Source organism: Schistocerca serialis, chromosome 10, assembly GCF_023864345.2.
Source record: "Schistocerca serialis cubense isolate TAMUIC-IGC-003099 chromosome 10, iqSchSeri2.2, whole genome shotgun sequence".
In the NCBI taxonomy this organism is placed as follows: Eukaryota; Metazoa; Arthropoda; class Insecta; order Orthoptera; family Acrididae; genus Schistocerca; species Schistocerca serialis.
The window spans coordinates 147527114-147549133 of NC_064647.1; the positions used below are offsets into that span (position 1 = coordinate 147527114).

Consider the following 22020-nt stretch of genomic DNA (forward strand, 5'->3'; position numbering starts at 1 on the left):
CCAGAAGATTGATGACTCAAAAAAGGATACTACATCCACTCATCACGCTTTCTTTCTTCTAAGATCAATTATCTGCAGTTAAAAAATAATCCTTTTATTCTCCTCCGTCAAAGGGTTCCATGTCACATAAATATTGCAATGAAGGTTCTCACTGTAGCCAAAAGGATCTGTCTGTGTAGTGAAATGGGTTGTTGTTGTTGTTGTTGTTGTTGTTACTGTTGCTGTAGTAAGTTGCTCCATGCAAACAATAATATTGCATTTTACTTCTGTTTTTCAGTCAAAAGCTCTTATTTCCTGAAATTTCATAACTTTATTTTTCAACTGTCACTGGCGTTGAGTATGAATCCTGTGCTGCAACTCAGTGTTCAGTTTGGCACCAGCTGTATGTTTCATCTTTGTGTACGACAGGTAATGGTTGTGAACCATTTGAGAACCGACTTGCTTCAGTTTACAGTTTGGTGGTACTGCATTTCTGTACACTTGACATAGCTATGTAACTGAACTTTATTCTGTCACATTTGCTCAGCGTCATTGATTAATGGTGTATTTCTGGGTGTGTAGCCAAGTTGTTTCCATTATATACAAAATATTTTGACAGTGATCCAGTTGTCTTCTTGTGTTGTCATCAGCCGTGTTAAGAGTCCTTTAGCCTGGACTCCAGACTGAAGCGTTGCCAGTTTCGTACCACTCTTACTGCCTGCTAAATGCTTTAATGCTCCTTTTTCAGAGCCTGCTCTGTTACCCCTTGAAACATGTATTCTCTTTGCATTTTCTGGCTCTCGTGGATGAGATGGCTACTGAGACCTTAACATACTGCGTGTCGGACCTCATGTCTAGTTTAAATTGAGATCTCGGTTACGGTTGAACAAGTCTTCCCACATCTTTATTTTGGTAGACTACCTTATTACGCTCTCCCTGAAAATCGGCACTTGCACTGCAGTACTGCTCTTGTCGTTTTTCGTTTCACGAATACACTCGAGGTAGTGTGCTCGGCAATAGCTGAAATGCTGGGTTACATTAATCAGTGTGTCGCCGATGTTCGTCACAGCTCTCCTCCTTCTCACATTCTGTTGGAATGTCAGAAAACCTAATAAACGGGGGCTGAGGTTTTAATTTGGGCAGCGAGTGTAAATAATGGTACAGGTCACAGAAACTGATAAAGACGCTCCATTCGGTCACGAAAATACTGTGCGTAAAAATGGAACCCACAAGTAAGCCCCACACCCGAAAGTACGGCATCGAGTCATAATGGATAATGTTCCGCGGTGCCGGTGTACGAGCAGTTCCCTTCTTCATTGCAGCACTTGCCGGCTGTCCGCCTCCACCGCTCGTGGAGCACAGCACGATGTCCTCGCCGACATCGGAGACTTCGTACCCCGTGGGGTCGTCGGTGAGCTACAGCTGCTTCCAGGGATACATGCTGGAGGGGGAACACATCATCACCTGCAATCCCTCCGGCCTCTGGGAGCCTTCCCTGTTGCCGACGTGCAGAGCTGATCCACAACCTTACGGTATGTAACCGTAAATACATGCTCTGCCCCTTCTGTCATCCTGTTTCTCTTTGATGCATCGATAAGGTACTCTTGTCATTTTGCTGTTGTTTGTGCATCACTAGACCCATTTGCATGTCAGAAATGAGCATGTTAAGTCTGATCACCCTAGTCCTTCTCTTTCTACGTGTTGTTTACTGACTCTCCTTGTACATTCATTCATTCATTCATTCATTCATTCATTCACACATCATGTTTCATCAGTCCCATCATGGCTGCGGAACTTAAAGGGTGTAGAACAAGTCGAGTTGTACATTAACATGCAGGAGCCACCACTGCTGGATACTTCTGTAAAGTGCCCTAACAACAAATTGTGACTAGTACTAACCTACTCACACTGATAATGATGGTAATTACTTCTGTATTACTTTATAAGTGCGTGTTAGCAAATATTGGCAACTTTGACAGAAACTATTGTTCCTCCACCTGTATTACACAGCTGCTGCTATTATCTGATATTTCAAACAAAGCATTTTAGCTTTGCACATTACTATTAGATGTTTGTATACTGTCAAAACTAGGATTTGTCTGAGAGAAATATTAAGAGTTTGGCAGAATTTACATTGCTGAGTCCAAAGTATATATTCCAGTAGTGAAACATGGCAGTAGTTCAGTGGTGATTTCGGCAGACATATCAGGACATTCTGTGGTCCTCATAGTTACTGTGCAAGGTCGCATTACTGTCAAGAATTATGTGACCAATTTGTCTGATCAGGTACGTGTCACGGTACAAAGTTTGTTCATGAATGGTGATGCTGTGCTCAGAGACAACAGGCCCGCTGTTCACACTGTTCGCACCATCCGGGACTTGTTTTGTGAGTAAAAGGATAAATTGGTGCATTTCTCCCAGACACCACATTCGCCAGATCTCAGTATTATCGAGCCTCTGTGATCTACTTTGGAGAGAACTGTGCGTGACCCACCTTCATCATTGTTACCTGAACTTACCACTATTTTCCAATAAGAATGGTACTTTGTAAGATTCCTTTGAAAACCATACAAGACCAGCATTTATCCATGTCTTGTGTTTCTGCTGTATCCATATTTTTGTCCACCTACTGTATCTTGTTGAAGGGTTGCCTAATGAGATATTCTTTTACTTTTTTTAAAAAATATTTTGATGTTCAATATCCTGTCTTATATCTACCTATGACCTTTTAGACTTTTGGAGCAGAATATAAAACTTCATTCTGAACCCTAAAGAGGGAGAGGTAGTGTGTGTGGACTTTATTTCTACTCCCAGTATAATTATTGTGAATTGCTGAATTCATCCTAAAATCATTTTTGTTATTAACTATAAATATAATTATGGAGTAAATGTATTGAATGTAAGTGTAAAATTAACAAAATCCTCGAAAATATAGTGCATGTGCAAAGTCTCTCCACGGTGGCGAGCTCTATACATCTCACCTTGCAAGGCACATAAAGTTGCAGCACATTTGTGTTGCTGTATAAGCTAGGGGCTGGGATTCAATGCTGGTGGTTGCAGTAATGTTGGACAATGGAATTCGATATCATTATAATTAAAACAATGAAATTAATTACATATGATTAAATACACTGTACTTACGAATATCACAGTAGGTGCTGGAAATGTTTTCCTCTTTCTTGAATGCATAGCTCAATATGTTTACATTTATTTGTGAACACTTTTACCAGTGTTTCAAATGTAATAGAATGCAGATAATCAGTTATCAGCGTCTCCAGTTCATCTGTTGTGTTCGGTTTATTTTGATACAAAAATGTTATAACCGCATGCCAAAGAAAATAGTTTGATGGAGACAGAGCTGGTGAGTGCAGGGACCGGGGACGTTTTGTAATTACTCTATCTCCAAATATTTCATCTATAAGTTGTAGGGACTGGGCACTAGTGTTGCCTTGTTGGGAAAATGGAATGATTAATCTCATTTTCATTCAGCAGGGCAGTAAATGGATAAATTATCTGGGAACGGTAGACATCAGAAATGACAGTAATATCATAAAAGATCAGCCCTACGGTTCGCATTCACATTTCACCAATCCAAACACTGGTTTTCTCTACATGCAATGGTATTTCTCTTAAGGAATGTGGACTTTCTGATGACCAAATTCGTGAATTTTTGGAATTAATGCAGCCTGATAGATGAAACCCAGTCTCATCACTGAAAAAGGTTAAATCTAAAACAAGAACTCCACATTGATTAACAAATCACTGAAACCATTCGTAATAAGCAATTTGTTTGGCATGTTGCATACAGTGTATTTATTGCACTGCAGTAATTTCATATGGACACATCGCCTATTCTTTGGTTATGACCTTAAGTGCTGTTGTATGAGAGACTTTAGCCTCCTGTAATAATCTCCTCACCGATTTTTTTTTGGACTCTGTTGTCACGATGTCCAAAATGTCATCAAGCTTCTGTCCTATAAAACTGTGAGCCACCCAGCTCATGGTGCATCATGAACTGAACTTTTTGCTGTCCAAAATTTGCAAATTAAATCGCGTACAGTGTCACAATGTGTGCACCTTGAAGCAGGAAAATGTAATGTAAATTACCACCTCAGATGCTTCGTAAAGTTTCTTCCTGCATGGAAAACCTCTTCCACTAAACGCATGCTCTCTGTAGTTGTAAGCATTTTCACTACACTTAGGTTACACGAGAACTAGATGATAACACAACTAACAGCTGCAGTGCACATGTAACTCTACTACCCCCACCCTACCAGAGCATGTCCATGTAATACGTGCAGACGAGACTCGAAAGTACTACCAACATTACGCACCCCACAAGGCAAGACATGCAAGGCTCGCCACTGCGGCATATTCGGTTACCAACTTTATACAATAATATTCTTATTGCGTAATTGTGTAGATTAAGTCTTTTCTTCACCGTAGCTGCAGTGATCCCAAAAATTATTCCACAGGATAGAATTGAGAGACAGAATGGTACCAATTCTGTCTATAGATGAACATAATGAGATTTCCAAGTGCAAAACAGGCAGAACTGAGCTTTTAGGTTAACGTATATACATGCTGGCACCACCTCAGTTTACATTTGGGTGCCCAAGGACTTCACATATCATGTCTAATCTAGTCTGTTCCCATTGATCTCCACATCTCGTCGTGCTGTGCTGTTAGTGCTGTTAGGATTCTATCAACATGCCATCCCTCCCCTTTCCAAGTGAACTGATGAGGCTCTTGAAGTCTTCCAGGCAAAGTGAACATTTCGTTAGTGTTCAGCTAGATTATCATGCCATTCAACTAGATTATCACGCCATTTAAAGGTGTATAAAATTAGAGTTTGATTTTGTAGCACAAGGGCTAGTTTCATACTAATTTTCCACTCCGCACCATTTGTTGTTTAATTTATTTAGAATTGATTTGGAAGTTTTTTATGGCTTCAGTTTGAGGCACTCGGGCACAATTATCTAAATGAAATTCATCTGCAAATGTATCCCGCAGCTGTATTGTAACATCCACTAATGTGCTAAATAAGAGTGATCTGGTACTGTACATGTACTTTATTACATTGTTTAGAACACATTTTGTTTCCCCCCACTATTCAATAATTTACTTCTTTAGTATATCCATATCATCATGTGCCTATGAACCACTCCCTCTTTGAAACTTCCTAACAGATTGAAACTGTGTGCCGGACTGAGACTCGGACTTGGGACCTTTGCCTTTCACGGGCAAGTGCTCTACCATCCGAGCTACCCAAGCACGATTCGCGCCCCGTCTTCACAGATTTACTTCCCCAAGGCTGTGGCTAAGCCGTGTCTCCGCAATATCCTTTCTTCCAGGAGTGCTAGTCCTGCAGGTTCACAGAAGAGCTTCTGTGAAGTTTGGAAGGTAGGAGACACGGTACTGGCAGAATTGAAGCTGTGAAGGCGGGTCGTGAGTCGTGCTTGGGTAATTCAGATGGTAGAGCACTTGCCCGCGAAAGGCAAAGGTCCCGAGTTCGAGTCTCGGTCCGGCACACAGTTTTAATCTTTCAGGAAGCTTCATATCAGCGCACAGTCCACTGCAGAGTGAAAATCTCATTCACTCCCTCTTTACTGACATTATAATTTAAAATTGTTATAAACTGTTAAAATAAAAAGGACAACCACTGGTCAGTTGAAACTGATGCTTCCATTCTGACCAATTGTTGTTACAAGAAAATAAAATGAACAGTATTTTTCTTTTTCAATTGAAATCTTGTGGGAAAACTTACAGCATTTTGTTCAGTATGGATTTTGTGTTGCTTTCTTCAGGGTGGCTACTTGTCTGGAAAACCTGGGAAATTGGTGATTCTCAGGGATTTAGAATTTACCAGAAAATTAGGGACATGTCAGTGATTTCTGAAAGACTAAGGGAATTCTAGAACATTTGGTGAGTAGGGGAGTTGAACTGTTCATTGACAGACATAGAGAAATGTACTTACTTATTTTATTTAAAAAAAACTCTCAAGATTTTTCACCAGAAACAGCCAGTTGTTGGGTTGCGTAAGAAGAGGTGAAGAAGTCCATTAAATTATTGTAATATTTGTCACTCAATGACATTTGCTTATGATGCACTGATCCATGTCGAGAATCTTCGTTATTGACTGTGGGTTTTAGAGATTCAGGTCTGCTTCCCATTGCACAGTTGATTCTAAGCACAACTGACTTCAATTTGCACATCAAAATTTGTCACTTGGTTGTAAGTTTTAATCACACAAAAGCAAGGGTTATCTTTTTTCATTTATGCAGGGTGGTTTTGGTAAATGGGAGCACTACAGGAAACAAGCAAAAAATGTTACAGAAATATGGCCAGAAATTCACGGTGTCTGTGCTACAGGATGTTCATCAGATCTGTACAGTACAACATAGATGAAGTGTTTGAACTGGCCCCGGAGAGCCTCTAAGTGTACCGGAACACGACGCAGCAGCGACTGACGTGTAAGTTCATATGTGCTGTCCTGCAACTGAGTGGTATCACACTCATCAAGACTGTGTTGTTCCAGTGTCTGCACTTATAGGATGAGACAGGTGCACCCACAGACAGAAAACTGAAGGGTCAAGGTCTAGTGACCAGGCGAGCTGTGTGACTGGACAGTTGATCAGGGTAGATGTTGTCGAGATGCCTTTTCATGGAGATATAGACGTCAGCTGGAGTACCATTGTGTAGTAGTGTCATAACCCTTCATATCACCATCTTCCAGCAGGGAGGCAGAGTCACCCACAGAGACAGCGAGTACACCTCTCCTGGGAGGTGTGGTGAAAAGATGACTGGTCCCATAAGGTGGTTGCCAATAATCCCTGCTCACTCATTAAGACTGAACTGATTCTGATATTCACTAGTACACACAGAAAATACCGAGTTGCCTGGCATGTTTTCATGTGCTTTATTCATTGAAACCTACACTATTTAAGTTCTTTTACCCCACCTTCAATCTCTGGCCACTTGTCCTATGACCTTTTGTGCTACTTATCTTCTTGGGGATTGTTCCCTACATTTGCTCTCATTTAGCAAAATCACTTTGTAAAGAAAATACAAATGTGGACCCAGATCTGTGAACACACCGTTTGTACATTAGCAACGAGTATTCAGGCTTTGGTTCTCTTTCAGTAATTTCAGTGCAAAGTAGTACTTTGCAAACTTTCTTGGACTTGCGTGCTGCACTACAGTGTGGAAAGCTTCAGGTTTCAAATAGGATGCATTGTTTCCATCAGAGGCTATTGGTATTATCTTCTGTGGGCAACAGTTGGAAGCAGCAGTTCCTGTCAGGATTTTTTGTATACTTGTGTTTATTGCACAGTTCCACCCTTGTCACGGAATAGTGATGGACAGCACTAACAAGAGAATTGCCATTTAAAATTTAACCAGAATGTTACAAATGTTATATCTTGTTTTCAGTCCTAGTTGAACTTGGGATAATAACTGGCAACAGGGCAGCTTGAAAAATATTTAGCCGTGAAAACTAGTAAAATAAAAAAATAAAAAAGTAAAACAAAACTTATTCTCACATATAACGAAAATTGATTCAATAAAATTAGGACTTCATTCTTGGAAAAACTTGGAAGATATCTGCATGGTGCAAATAGTGGCATTAGACCCTGAACAATAAAAACTAAGAGATCCTTCACATGATGACTGAAAAAGCTTCCTTTAATCACTCAAATTTAAAGCTTTTCAAATCAATTAAATACCTAGGGATTAAAGTTCAGACCAACTTAAATTGGATGCATCACATAGAAAACGTTATGGGGAAGATTAATTATAGATTGCATTTTCCTGGCGTGACAGAAGGCGCACCAAATGTACTAAAGAGACTGCCTTGCCTTCAATACACTTGCTTATCCTCTTCTACTGTATTGCTGTGGGGTATGAGATCCTTACCAAATAGTATTGATGCAAAACATTGCAAAAGTTCAGAGAAGTCACGTCATTTAGCATTACCCAATATTAAAGCTGCCAGGGACTCAGGAAGGAGGTCAGTATGCAGCAATGAAAAATTTTAAACCATTGTTTTCCATTTGTGGTATATGGCACTGTAATCGACACAAATATCAAGTGTTCCTGTTTATGCAATTAACAACTGACATATTTGATTCTCCTTTCATTTACACTGTAAATGTAAACTTTTATGTCCTATGATATTTGTCTTCAAAATTTACTTTAGGGTTGTAAATTAGACTGTACAGAACAGTGTGGTTACCCATTTCAGTTTCTGGTTAGAAACTATTTGTAGCCTGATCCAGGAACAATTACATGGATGTAACAGTTCTCTGTTCCCATTGGGATGCTTGATATCGGTGAGTCCCGTTGCCTGTCACCATTGGGGTGCTTGATTTCAGTGAATACCCATGGGTCTGTCGCTATCACTTCATGGACATTTTGCCTTACTACAGTGGTTGGAACTTGCATTCTGCCAGTAGCCACATAGTGGCCTGCACAAGAATTAAGGCAGTTGGATGGAAACACACAGTGAAATCAGTCACCCTGATGGGGGGGTACAAGGCCAACCACCGAAATCAAGCATTCCGATGGTTTGGGGACTCGCCACAATCCACCTCACAAGGAACAAAAAACTACATTACTATACAAGTAACTTATTTGTCAGGAACATCATGTCTACTATTTGTACTGTACAACCACATTTGCAACACTCAATTCACATGTTCCATAGAACATGTAACTAACTAACTAATTAACTGACTAATTATCAAGAAATAGAGGAGAGATGAATATGATACATGAGTTGGAGTAGCAATCATTGAGACAAAGAATTGTTTCATTGTTGTGAGAGATTTTTTTTTAACCACAAAATTTCAGTCACCAACTTTCTCCTCCGTATGTTAAAATAATCTTTTGACTTCACCTAGATAGGGAGAAATGACCAGCATGGTAAAATAAGAGAAATAACTGCTCACAAAAAAGATTTAGGCTTTCATTTTTCCCACGGGCTATTCCAGAATGGAACAGTAGAGAAAAATTCTGAAAGTGATTCTATGAACCGCCTGTCAAACACTTAAGTAATGGAGTAATCACATAGGTGTAAATGTTCGGGAAATCTTTTGATGCAATAGTCGCTACCCTGTTCTTTTGATAAACTTTGTGCCAGTTTCTCCAATCTCTCCTGACAGTGATTTAACTTTCTCCAACAGCCTACCTGAGTACATCAAGTGTGCTGCTCGTGTCCCTCGCAGTGGCCCTCGGCGTCTCACTCATCCTGCTCGTGGTCTGTGTGGTGGTGGTGTGTCGCCACCAGGGGCCCAAGACACGCCCCGGAGTTCCGTCGCCCTCGTCGTCAACTGGAGGAGGCGGAGGCCACCGCGGTGGCTGTGGCGGACCACCTGGTTCTCTTGGCGGGCCACGCCACTCTTCTCCGACAGGATGCGTTGCCACATCTGGAGGTGTATTGCATGACCCAGACAGGGTCGCCCTTATCGCATTTGCTGATGGAGTTCAGTTGGGAGAGGTTGGTAAATTGTATCATTAACTGAGGAGAACTACAAAATTATGAGACATAGTTGCTGACCAACACTTACCTTCCGTCCTGCTGTGGGTTTTGCTGCATTCCGTTCAGTAGTTACAGCAGCAACAGTCAGGATGATAGACTAATCTGGCCTTGTAACATCAGCCAACATAGCCTTGCTGTGCTGGCACAGCAAAGGACGAAAGGCAAGGGGGAACAACAGCCATTATATTTCCTGAGGACATGCAGCTCTACTGTAAGGTTTAATGATTGTGGTAGCGTCTTATGTAAAATATTGTGGAATCTGTGGATGAGGGCTACTCAGGAGGATGTCGTCATAAGAAAAACAAAATTACCATTCTACAAGTCAGTGTGTGGAATGGTAGGTCCTTTAGTCAGGTAGGCAGATTAGAGAATTTAAAAAGAGAGATGGATGGGTTGAAGCTGAATATAGTGGAAGTAGTGAAGTACTGTGGCAGGAAGAGCCGGACCTCTGGTCAGGCCAGTACAAGGTGTCAACATAAAAGCAAATATAGGATTGCGGAAATAAGGCTGAGAATGAATCAGAAAATAGGGATGCAGCTAAGCTACTATGGACAGCATAGTGAATGTAATATAGTAGCCTAAGTAAACCCAAAGCCAGCACCCACCACAATAGTACAAGTTTATATACCAACTAGTGCCACAGAGATGAAGAGTCTAAATGAATGTGTAACAAAATAAAATAAGATATTCAGATAGTTAAGGGAGACGAAAATTCAATTGTGTCGAGGGACTGGAATTCAGTAGTAGGAAAAGGGCAAGAAGGAAAAATGGTAGGAGAACATGGAGCAGGGGAGAGGATTGAAAGGCGAAATGCCTCGGTAGATTTTTGGACTCAGCAAAATTTTATCATTGGTTTAAAAATAATGAAACAATCTTGTTTGTGTGGAAGATACGTGAAGACATTGGAAGGCTTCAGGTGTATTACATAATGGTAAGACAAAGGTATACAAACCAAATTTTAAACTGCAAAAATCAAACAGTGGAAAATCCAGGACGGAATGTAGCAATATTATGAAAAGGAAAGTTGCTACTCATCATATAGAGAACACACACACACACACACACACACACACACACACACACACACACACACACGACTGCAGCCTCTGGCAGCTGAAGCCAGTGAAGAACTGTGTGTGTGTCAGTCGCGTTTGTGTGTATGTGTGTCATCTATTTTCGACAAAGGCTTTGTTGGCCAAAAGCTTATATTGTGACAGTCTTTTTGTTGTGCCTGTCTGTGACTCAGCGTCTCTGCCATATGGTGATTAGCAACTTTCCTTTTCATAATATTGTTAAATTTTAAATTGCTAAAGATTTCCAGGAGCTGATGTTGATTGTGACCATAATTTATTTCTTATGAACTGCAGATGAAAACTGGGAAAAAAAGGATTAGGAAGATGGGAAATTAAGGAGACACACCATGCATAGATTGAAAGAACTGGGAGTTGTTGAGTTTTGAAAATGGACCGTTAGGCAACGATTAAATGAAATGCCAAAGGAATACAATAGAAGGAGAATGAGTAGCTTTGAGAGATGAAGTAGTGAAGACAATAGAGGGTCAAACAGGCAAAAAGACAAAGTTGAGTAGAAACCTCTGAATAACTTTGGAGGCTTTAATTTAATTGTTGAAAGGAAAAAATACAAAAATGCAACAAATGGAGTGACCAAAAAGGAATACAAACATTTAAAAAATCAGACCAACAGAATATTCAAAATGGCTAGACAGGAATGGATTGAGGACAAATGGAAAGCTTTAGATATATGCACAATAGTAGAAATTGCTACTCATCATATAGAGGATGTGTTGTGCCTGTCTGTGGCTCAATGTCTTCTCTGTATGGTGAGCAGCAGTCTATCCTTTTCATAATATTTTTGTTATTCTGTCCTGGATTTTCTGTTGCATGATAGGAGAAAGATAGATATGTCCTATAAAAATTAGAGACCTTTGGAGAAAACAGAAGCACGGATATGAATATCAAGAGTTCATATGGCAAGCCAGAATTAAACAAAGAGTGGAAAGGTGAAAGTTGGAAGGATTATGTAGAAGGGCTAAACAAGGAAACTAAATGTGAAGGCAGTGTTATAGGTAGGGAAGAGGAGATAGACAAAGATGAATTGGGAGATATGACACTGTGAAAAGAATTTAAGGAACACTGAATGGCCTACATAGAAACAAAGCCCCTGAGTAAAGTAGATGACATTCCCTCAGAATTATAGAGGTACTTGGGCTGCCAGCCATAACAGAACTATTTCAACTTGTATGCAAGATATATGAGACAGTTGAAATACCCTCAGATGTCAAGAAGGACAAAATAATAATAAAGGTTCAAAGTAGGGACCTGGAGACAGGTGAACTGGTAGTAGCTGACTTTGTAGAAGGTCACTTGCATTCCAGAATAATGTAGGAACTCTTGAGGTAGTACTGATACAGTGAGTTAGCTTAGAAGATAGGTTAAAGAAAGTCGCCTACATTTACACATTTGTAGATATAGAGAAAGTTTGACTGGATTACATTCTTTGAAATTGTGGAGGTTGTAATGTCCCCCTCCCACAATTTGTTGATACCACTGCTATTTTCCCTGGTAAAGTCTCTTTTTTGGAAAATACGAGAATAGTAAGATTTACAATAAACTTTTTATTTATCTTCTTCTCTCGTAGTTGGCTCCAGTTCTTCACGTCTAGGGGCTGATCGTTGAAGCTGAAATTTTTGACATTTTAGATTCTCATGGTTCCAATTGATGTAATTAATTTTGAAGAATGTTTTCATGATAATTTATTATCTCACATTTTAAAATATAACGCTGTCTTTTGAATTTTCACATTAAAAAAACCAAAACTACATTGTTCTGCCCAAAATACAAAAACACATCCGATCACGTCAGAGGCATGCCCACTACTACTTCACTTTGCGGTAATAACAATATTCCAAAGGGTTTACACATTTTCTTGACAAATGAATTTCTGTTATTATTATTATTATTATTATTATTATACAAATTTGGCCGTTAAAGACTGTGAAAACAGTTATTTCTTGCGCTTCTGGGAAGTCTTCTTTCTCTCAGTCCACACTTCTTTCATTCTTGCGCTGAAGGCGGCTTTTCTCTCTTCAGACCATTTAGTTCCACAAGTCTTCTTAATTTTCACACCGAAACCCGTGAATGAATTCAGTTTTTTTCTAAAAAGGTTTCTGTTAAATATTGTTTCCTGATCTATGTCCATTTCTTTTAGATCTCTTTCTGTGTTGATAAACCATAAATTTTTATTTTTTAGATTTGCGATGTACGAAAATATTTGTTTTGTAAGCCTATTCGGGTTCATCCTCATGATGTGAGCATAAAAGGAGCATCTTCTTTTTCTAATTTCGTCTGTAATTTTGCTGCACTTCATATACACTTCTTTGTTGCTTTTTAGTCTGTATACAGACTTGCCTTGATCATCTGTTATTTTCCTGTGTCCAAGAATTGTCCTCACAATTCTTCTTTCACGATTTTATATCTGTCCTGCGTATGTAAAATTTGCCAGTGTTTCTGATGCATATAGTATCTGCAGTCTAATGACAGTCTGGTAGTGTCTGAGTTTAATGTTTTTGGATATACATTTTTTTGAATACATTTGTCTGCAGTAGTGAGTTGCTGTCTCTAGTTTTTGTATTCTAGCCCTGCAGGCTGGATGACCTTTTGCCACAGGCTGAATTAGTTCACCAAGATATTTAAAATGTTTAGATACCTGTATTTTCCCGTATTTCGTAGTTATTTTCTTTGGTGGATTTTTGATGTTTGTAATGATTTCTGTCTTTTCAAATGAAATTTGAAAGCCTGCTTTTTCAGCAATTTCTTTAAGTAATTCTATCTGTTTTATTGTGTCTTTGTGTGTAAGCTAAACAGGCGAGATCGTCAGCGAAGGCAAAACAGTTGGTTTCAATGGCTTTGTAGCACTTCCCTCCAATTTGGACTTTCTCAACTCCATGTTTTTGCGTGAGTTTTCTCCATTCTGCTATGACTTTATCCAGAATACAGTTGAAGAGTACCGGGGACAGCGCATCTCCTTGTCTGACGCCAGTTTTGACCTCGAAATGCTGTGAAATTTCTCCTTGGAATTTTACTTTTGATGTTGTATTTGTTAATGTTTCTTTGATTATGGTGATTGTTGTTTCATCTATTTCATATTCTCGAAGTGTTTTGATGAGTGTGTCCCTATCGATTGAGTCATAAGCTTTCTTGAAATCAATGAATGTTATGAAATATTTCTTGCTCCTTGTAGATAAATAGTTCATTGTTGTTTTGAGGTTAAAAATCTGTTCAGCGCAGGATCTTCCTGGTCTGAAGCCAGCTTGATATTCTCCAAGTTTTCCCTCTATAATTGGTGATACACGATTGAGCAGGGCTTTTGATAGAATTTTGTATGGGACTGGGAGAAGCGATATTCCACTATAGTTGTTAACATCCCTTTTGTCACCTTTTTTAAACAAAGGGTGAATTAGGGCGGTTTTCCAGTGACTTGGGATTTTCTTGGTTTCCCATACTTGTTCAAGTTCTTTGTGTAGTGCTTCTACTGATGTTTCTCCCCCAAGCTTGAGCATTTCTGCTGTAATTGTGTCTTCTCCACATGCTTTCCTGTTTTTGAGATTTTTGATTATGTTTGTGATTTCCTCTCGTGTCAGAGGTGTTGAATGTGTTGGTAATGTTTCTGGTTGCGTAAAACTGAGAGTCTGGATGGGTGTTTGGCAGGTTAGGAGTGTCTCAAAATATTCATCCAGGATTTCACAGTTTTCAGTATTGTTGGTGGCGAGAGTCTTATTATTTCTCATAAGGTTTAGGCAAGGGGACTGGTATCCTCGGAGTTTCTGGTTGAATGTTTTGTACCAAGCTGCCGTGTTGCATTTCTTGAAATTCTCTTCGATTGAGTCCAGTTGTTGTTTTTCATATTGTCTCTTGGTGTTGCGAATAGTTTTCGAGGCGTTCTTTCTGGCTTGCTTAAATTCATCAAAGTTGTTTTCAGTTTTATGTGAGTTCCACTTTTTCCAGGCTTTAAGTCTTTCATGCAGAACTTCATTACAGTTGCTGTCCCACCACGGGTGTCTCGGTTTGCTCTTTTTTGGAAAGGTTGTTTCTGTTGCCTCAATCAAGTTGTTCTGAAATTCTTGGAGGTTTTGTGAAGGGGAGAATGTCTTTAGTTTTTTCTGAAAATCCTTGAGGTTAGTTGGAGTTAAGGTTGTAATTTCTCAGGGTTGTAAGATCAAAATTTATTTTATTTCTGTTTTTATATTCACCGTTTCTGCTTTTCTGTTTGTTTTGTGGGATCAGTTTAGTTTTTATTTTCGTGAGATAGTGATCGGAGTCGAGGTTTAGAGATTTTCGGACACATGTGTTTAATATTTTTTTCACATTTGGAGGAGATGGCAACGTGATCTATTTGAAATTCTCCGATACTCTTTATCGGAGATACCCAGGTTTTTTGTTTTCTGGGAAGATGTTTAAAATATGTTGACATTAGCTTGAGTTTAAACTGCTTACAGAGCATAATTAACCTTTCTCCATTTTTGTTGGTTCGTTTGTGTGCGGGAAAGTTGCCGACAATATTGCGGAATTTCTTTTCTTTTCCAATCTGAGCGTTAAAATCTCCTAGAAGTATTTTTGCATTTTTTCCTGGGATTTCTGATATATGATCCTTAAGGTTTTCCCAGAATTCATCTTTTTCTTCCCTATTTTTAGCATTATTTTTGTCATTTGTGGGAGCGTGAACATTGATTAATGTGTATTTTTTATTTGCACATCGAAAAGTGAGGAAAGATGTTCTCAATGATGTTGACCAAAAATGTTCGACAGAGTTCAGAATTTTTGTGTTTACAGAAAAAGCTGTGCCAAGCTGAGGGCATTTCTTCATTACAATTTTTCCAGGTTTTCCTTTAAATATTCTGAATTTGTTTGATTCAAATGTGTTTTCATCAGTGAAGCGAGTTTCTTGTAGCGCCACAATTTGTATGTCTTCCGTGTGTAACTGGTCTGTAAGGTGCTTAAGTTTTCCCACTTTGAGAAGGGAGTTTATGTTGAGAGTTGCTATGTTGAAGATTTTTTTGGGTTTAATCTTGTTGGATTTGCGTGGTGTTGCAGACTCCCCAGAATCCATGGGTCTGCTTGCGTCGTTGCCGACGGTGGATTGGCCACCTGGGGTAGTTTCGTTATTGAAAGACATTTCCATCATGCGTTAAGATTGTAACTGTTGAAATTCTTCAAAGTTGGGGAGATTACTTGCGTAACCTACCAGGAATACGACTAACATTGTTAGTGTTAGAAGGGTTTCTTGAAACAGCCGCCTCTAACATGAGGAGCAGACGCTGCCCACAAGCCGCCCAATCTGGGTACAGACGCTTGCAGTTATAGATTTTTGGTTCCTCCGCTCTCTCAGCCGTTGGGAGTTAAAAATTCCTCATCCGCCTATGAGACCGTTGACCGGTTTTCACCCGTAACCCTAGGCAGGGGCCCTCACAGCGTGCTACCATCCGGAGCCAGATGGACCCAGGTTTTTTTACGAGGTTGTTACTCCTCCCCCTCCTCCTCCCTCATCACTTGTAAGATGAGGATCCGGGCTTGGGACCGGCAATGGCGGAGTTATTTCTGTTATTATTTTATAAATGACTATAGAAATAAATCTAATAAATAGCCCCAAATTGTGTCATTAATAATAGAAATGTTAAGTGTGCCAAATATTTCGTTATTTCAAATGTTTCTTATATACAGGGTGTAACAAAAAGGTATGGCCAAACTTTCAGGAAACATTCCTCACACACAAATAAAGAAAAGATGTTATGTGGACATGTGTCCAGAAACACTTAATTTCCATGTTAGAGCTCATTTTAGTTTCGTCAGTATGTACTGTACTTACTCGATTCACCGTCAGTTGGCCCAATTGAAGGAAGGTAATGTTGACTTCGGTGCTTGTGTAGAAATGCGACTCATTGCTCTACAGTACTAGCATCAAGCGCATCAGTACGTAGCATCAACAGGTTAGTGTTCATCACGAACGTGGTTTTGCAGTCAGTGCAATGTTTACAAATGCGGAGTTGGCAGATGCCCATTTGATGTATGGATTAGTACGGGGCAATAGCCATGGCGCGGTACGTTTCTATCGAGACAGATTTCCAGAACGAAGGTGTCCCGACAGGAAGACGTTCGAAGCAATTGATCGGCGTCTTAGGGAGCACGGAACATTCCAGCTTATGACTCGCGACTGTGGAAGACCTGGAACGACGAGGACACCTGCAATGGACAAGGCAATTCAGTAGTTAACCTTTCCTCCAATCAACACAATCTGGTACCACAACACCCTAATTCAGTAGTTAACCTTTCCTCCAAACCTCTCTCCCAATCCGAAACCTCTGCCCTATCCAAAGGCCTTACCTTCAGCCCATATATATATATATATGTGTGTGTGTTTTAGCGGCAACACAACCACCTAACCTTTATGCACATCGCTGTCTACCAACCCAAGTTCACCACAGGATCAACTTAACCAACACTTTTTCGCCGTTTTTCATACCAGATCTCCAGTTGCTTTCTACTTCACCTTTATCTTTCCCCATATATTTTTATCTTTCATTTTCATTTCAACCTCAGGTTAAACTTTCCACCTTCTAACACCATGTCACCCTCACAACACCCCCACAACGACCCCATTAAGTTTTATTTACACTCCCTCCGCAAACATGCCTTCACCCTAGCCAGATTATGCTCACATATTTTATTTTCTAAGGCTTGTCTGACATTTGGCATAACCCCCAAAGGCCTCACACTTAAAGTTCCCATCTCTGGCTGCAACCCTTCTTTCCATCAGTCCCTATACCAGTTCCAAACTGAACAATCCATTGCCCTCACCCACATAATCCTTCACCTACACATCAACTCAGCCAATGAACACACCCGTCGACTCCTATCCTTAATAAAAGTCCTCAATCTTTCCTCTCCCACATCCACACCGGCTATTCAGAGCATCCTTCTACAGGCCAACCGCAAACTAGAACAGCATGCCACCCTTCACTTCAAAAAACTATCCAATCTCCTGGTTTCCCACCTCCGGAAAGCCAACTCACTCACCCTTCACAACCTTTCCAGCAAACCTCAACCACCTCTCATTGCACACAAACCCAGTCTCTCCCATCTACTCAATCTCCCACTTCCCACTCCACTCCCTCCAAAACCTCAAAATTCCAATCAACACAATCTGGTACCACAACACCCTAATTCAGTAGTTAACCTTTCCTCCAAACCTCTCTCCCAATCCGAAACCTCTGCCCTATCCAAAGGCCTTACCTTCAGCCCCACTCCCAGATTCAACCAAACAGATGTCTGCTTGTGTCTGTATATGTGTGGATGAATATGTGTGTGTGTGCGAGTGTATACCCGTCCTTTTTTCCCCCTAAGGTAAGTCTTTCCGCTCCCAGGATTGGAATGACTCCTTACCCTCTCCCTTAAAACCCACATCCTTTCGTCTTTCCCTCTCCTTCCCTCTTTCCTGATGAGGCAACAGTTTGTTGCGAAAGCTTGAATTTTGTGTGTATGTTTGTGGTTGTTCGTGTGTCTGTCGACCTGCCAGCACTTTCATTTGGTAAGTCAAATCATCTTTGTTTTTAGATATTTATATATATATATATATAATAAACACACCCACAAATTTCAAGCTTTGGCAACCCACGGTTGCTTCATCAGGAAAGAGGGATGAAGCAACCGTGGATTGCGAAAGCTTGAAATTGGTTTGTGTGTTTTTTATTGTGTCTATCTACCATCGCTTTCTCGTTTGGTAAGTCACAGCATCTTTGTTTTTAAATGATGACTAACTGACAACCTCAGCTGCGGACAGGTGTTGTTGATATACCTTGATGTGGACAGCTGAAAATGTGTGCCCCGACCGGGACTCGAACCCGGGATCTCCTGCTTACATGGCAGATGCTCTATCCATCTGAGCCACCGGGGACACAGATGAATAGCGCGACTGCAGGGACTTATCCCTTGCACGCTACCCGTGAGACTCACATTCCCAACTTTCCACAATTCTACATATGTATTGTACCTTATAGACATTTGCCCACCCACTCATTACTCGCGCACGCTTTGGCGATTCCCGTAAGAGTTTGGGCAACCTGTGTGCATTCGCACAGACGGTCAATGGCTGGGTAGCCTTTTAACTATATGTACGAAGACAGTAACTTGTTCTCGAAAGAACAGTTACTGTTGATGACCGAGCAGCTTTTCCCTGGAATAAATGATGACTAACTGACAACCTCAGCTGCGGACAAGTGTTGTTGATATACCTCGATGTGGATAGCTGAAAATGTGTGCCCCGACCGGGACTCGAACCCGGGATCTTCAGCTTACATGGCAGATGCTCTATCCATCTGAGCCACCGAGGACACAGATGAATAGCGCGACTGCAGGGACTTATCACTTGCACGCTACCTGTGAGACTCACATTCCCAACCTTCCGCAATTCTACATATGTATTGTACCTTACAGACATTTGCCCACCCACTCATTACTCGCGCACACTTTGGCGATTCCCGTAAGAGTTTGGACAACCTGTGTGCATTCGCACAGACGGTCAATGGCTGGTTAGCCTTTTAACTATATGTACGAAGACAGTAACTTGTTCTCGAAAGAACAGTTACTGTTGATGACATCTTTGTTTTTTATATACATTTTTCCCACGTAGAATGTTTCCCTCTATTATATTAAATGTCATTTCAGAACTAGTACGATCGATTGTAACAACGAAAATAAAGTAATTTCATTTTATAGATTTTAGCTTGAAATATAACATATTGTGTATAAAATCATAGGAATTTTTTTAGAAAAACAGCTGAGATAATATTAACCTGTTTCAAATTTGTAAATATTTCTGGTGTCAACAACTTCTGTTGGGGAAAAGTAATGCTATAGGAGGATGTCCCTTTACAAGGTACTGGGCATAAAGTACAGAAAGTGCAAAGTAACCTGCAAATTGTACAGAAACCAATAAAAGTTTGAGAGATCCTCCTCTGTTTATCCTCATCCGGAATAAAATTATGATGTTCCTCCTCACATGCCGGCACACAAGCTTTATTGGTAGTTTCCTGTCCTCCCAGGTTTACAGAAGGTTTGTGATTGTCACAGATCAACACAGAAGTTGTCAGATACGGAACAAATGCTATGTTTATTTTATCGGTTCTGCAAGACATCCATTGTGACAGTTACCAATTTCTTTAATTACCGCGTGCCTTCAACGTGCATGCAGCCCTACACGTGATACAAATCGCACTATTAAATAAAAGCATCAGACTGATGCAGCCTGCTGGATATGTGTCAATGTAATAGCGCATTCTCAGACGTACTACTCCACAGGACTCATTGCATGCATGTGCACGCCAAACTGGGCCCATTGTTGAGACCAGATACAAAGGGTAATGAACTTTAACATTGTCACAACTGGATAAAGGGTGATTTCTTGATGATATTACATACTTTTGGGGGTGATGGAGAAAGGTGAATGCATCAGTCTGAGGTAATTGACACTGGTCCAGAAACAACTGAACTGAAAGTAATGTATTTACTTAAATTTATTAAAATAAATTTTATTTATTGTATATTTTGCACCGAGGTTTGTCAAAATTTTAGTATTTGTTTACTTATCTCATTTTAGGTTGATTTGTAATTGAGTGAAACACGTTCCGATGCCTTCGACAGTGGAATACGTGTGTTGATACTGTTGTTAAGATAGTAGAGGTGGCAACTTTCAAAAAGAAAAAAATGCCAAGTAAACGTGGGCTTTAAAATTTGTCCCTTAGGAACTATGAGTGGTTCCTAATCTTTGTTATTGTGAAACACATCTCTCCTAATTGAAGTGCTTTGGTTTCCATACTTTTGAAGAGGCAGTATGGACCAAAACAAGAGAAAAGTGAATGAAACATGGGCTCTAAAAGACACACCTTACGGGCTGTGAACACTTGGTCATCTTCTCTACTGTGAAACCCATCTCTTCTACTGAACAAGTGCTCGTAGCTCTTATGGTATGCATTTTAGGGTCCATGTTCGTGTTTTGATTCATTCTACCACCTCTGAAAGTTGCCGCATCTGCTATGGAACATCAGAACAGATTGTGGAGCATATCACCCAGCAATACTGTGAGAGAAGATATTCTCGGAATTAGAATGATGTCCCCCAAGCTACAGCTGAAGCTGTTAATTAGCTATCAAGTATATAGGTCTGAGAATTTTGACTGCTGAGTAAAAACCTATTTTTTATGTAGTATTTGTGATTTATAATTTATCTTGCTAAAATTTTGTTATATGTAATTTGATCATACAATGCTGGCTTTCGAGGCTAGTATTTGCATCCATGGTGATATTGGTTGTATGTGCATTATAGTGCAGTTTTTCTCTGCCTAACATCTTGTCTTCAAATGCCAGAGACATCATCAGAGTCTATAAAGACTCAGATAGTAGTTTCTAACTAGTTTTAACAAAACTATTCAGAGAAAAAAATTTATTGTTGCACATCTTAAAGTCTGATGTTTTCATTTGGTACAGGGCTAAATATCTTTTTGAGTTCAACAAGTCGAGCTGTATATACACATCCGTACAACAGTTGAGTCGTGACTTTATCACTCCACTTGCTAAGATCACAAAGTTGTGCTTACGTGTGCTATGAAGCATTTAGTGGGGAAAAGTTGACGCTTTGTTTTATCAAGCACTGAGACACACAATTTGTCTGATTTCAGTCCTTTTGTTTTTGTTCTTTTGAATTTCTATGGCCTCTCTGTACATCGTAGAAAAGTAATAACTGCACCTTAATAAAACCCGTACTATTGGGGAAATGAATTGGTTGGCCCCCTGTCTCGGTGCACTATCTGCTACTGCCAATTTATTCGTGTTTCCAAGATGACCAGATGATTGCGGCTACTGTATTCTTTAAGCTGGGTGTTGATGCTTCTTTTAGTAGCTACGTAATCTTTATAGCCTCTAATTATGCCTCCAGCTATATGAATGAACTGTTAGCAGAGAAACATGCCTTAGATGCTGGCCTACTGCCCACGTAACTAAATCAGCAAGGATCTGTAATTCGTTTTTTCTTGTAGACACTGGTTTCCCACACAACAGATACATAAATAAGTCTATATTCCAAAGAGCAAGCAAAAGAATGTGTGCTCAACATCCGATTAACCCTTTGACTGCTGCAGATGTGCTTCTACAAATGAGCTTTATACATTCCTTGCTGAGAGTGATTTTGTTGTTGCTGTAATGGCCACCTAATGCCAGTACTTGTGCTGAGAGATAGCATTCAGGTCACTATGAAGTACCTATCGTCAAGTTTTAAAGAAACTGTGCAGAGAAAAAAATTTATTGTTGCACATCTTAAAGTCTGGTGTTTTCATTTGGTACAGGGCTAAATATCTTTTTTGTTACTCGTCATGGTCATTGTGCTACTCCAAATTAATTAAAGCAGTGCATGTAATTTTAAAGAGTTTGCAGAGGTAAA

General features: G+C 39.9%; 1 protein-coding gene and 2 non-coding genes across 3 annotated transcripts in view; 1 reads left to right on the top strand and 2 right to left on the bottom strand.

Moving 5' to 3' along the window:
* LOC126424870 (sushi, von Willebrand factor type A, EGF and pentraxin domain-containing protein 1-like) overlaps positions 1-22020 on the top strand; it is a 123941-nt gene that overhangs the window by 78238 nt on the left and 23683 nt on the right. The window contains exons 7-8 of the mRNA XM_050087699.1: positions 1302-1511; positions 9162-9475. Of these exons, the coding sequence (XP_049943656.1) occupies positions 1302-1511; positions 9162-9475 (524 nt within the window). The remainder of the gene's footprint in view (positions 1-1301; positions 1512-9161; positions 9476-22020) is intronic.
* On the bottom strand, positions 18411-18484 carry Trnat-ugu (transfer RNA threonine (anticodon UGU)). The gene has a single exon. It is a non-coding gene; the product is annotated as a tRNA-Thr (tRNA).
* On the bottom strand, positions 18847-18920 carry Trnat-ugu (transfer RNA threonine (anticodon UGU)). The gene has a single exon. It is a non-coding gene; the product is annotated as a tRNA-Thr (tRNA).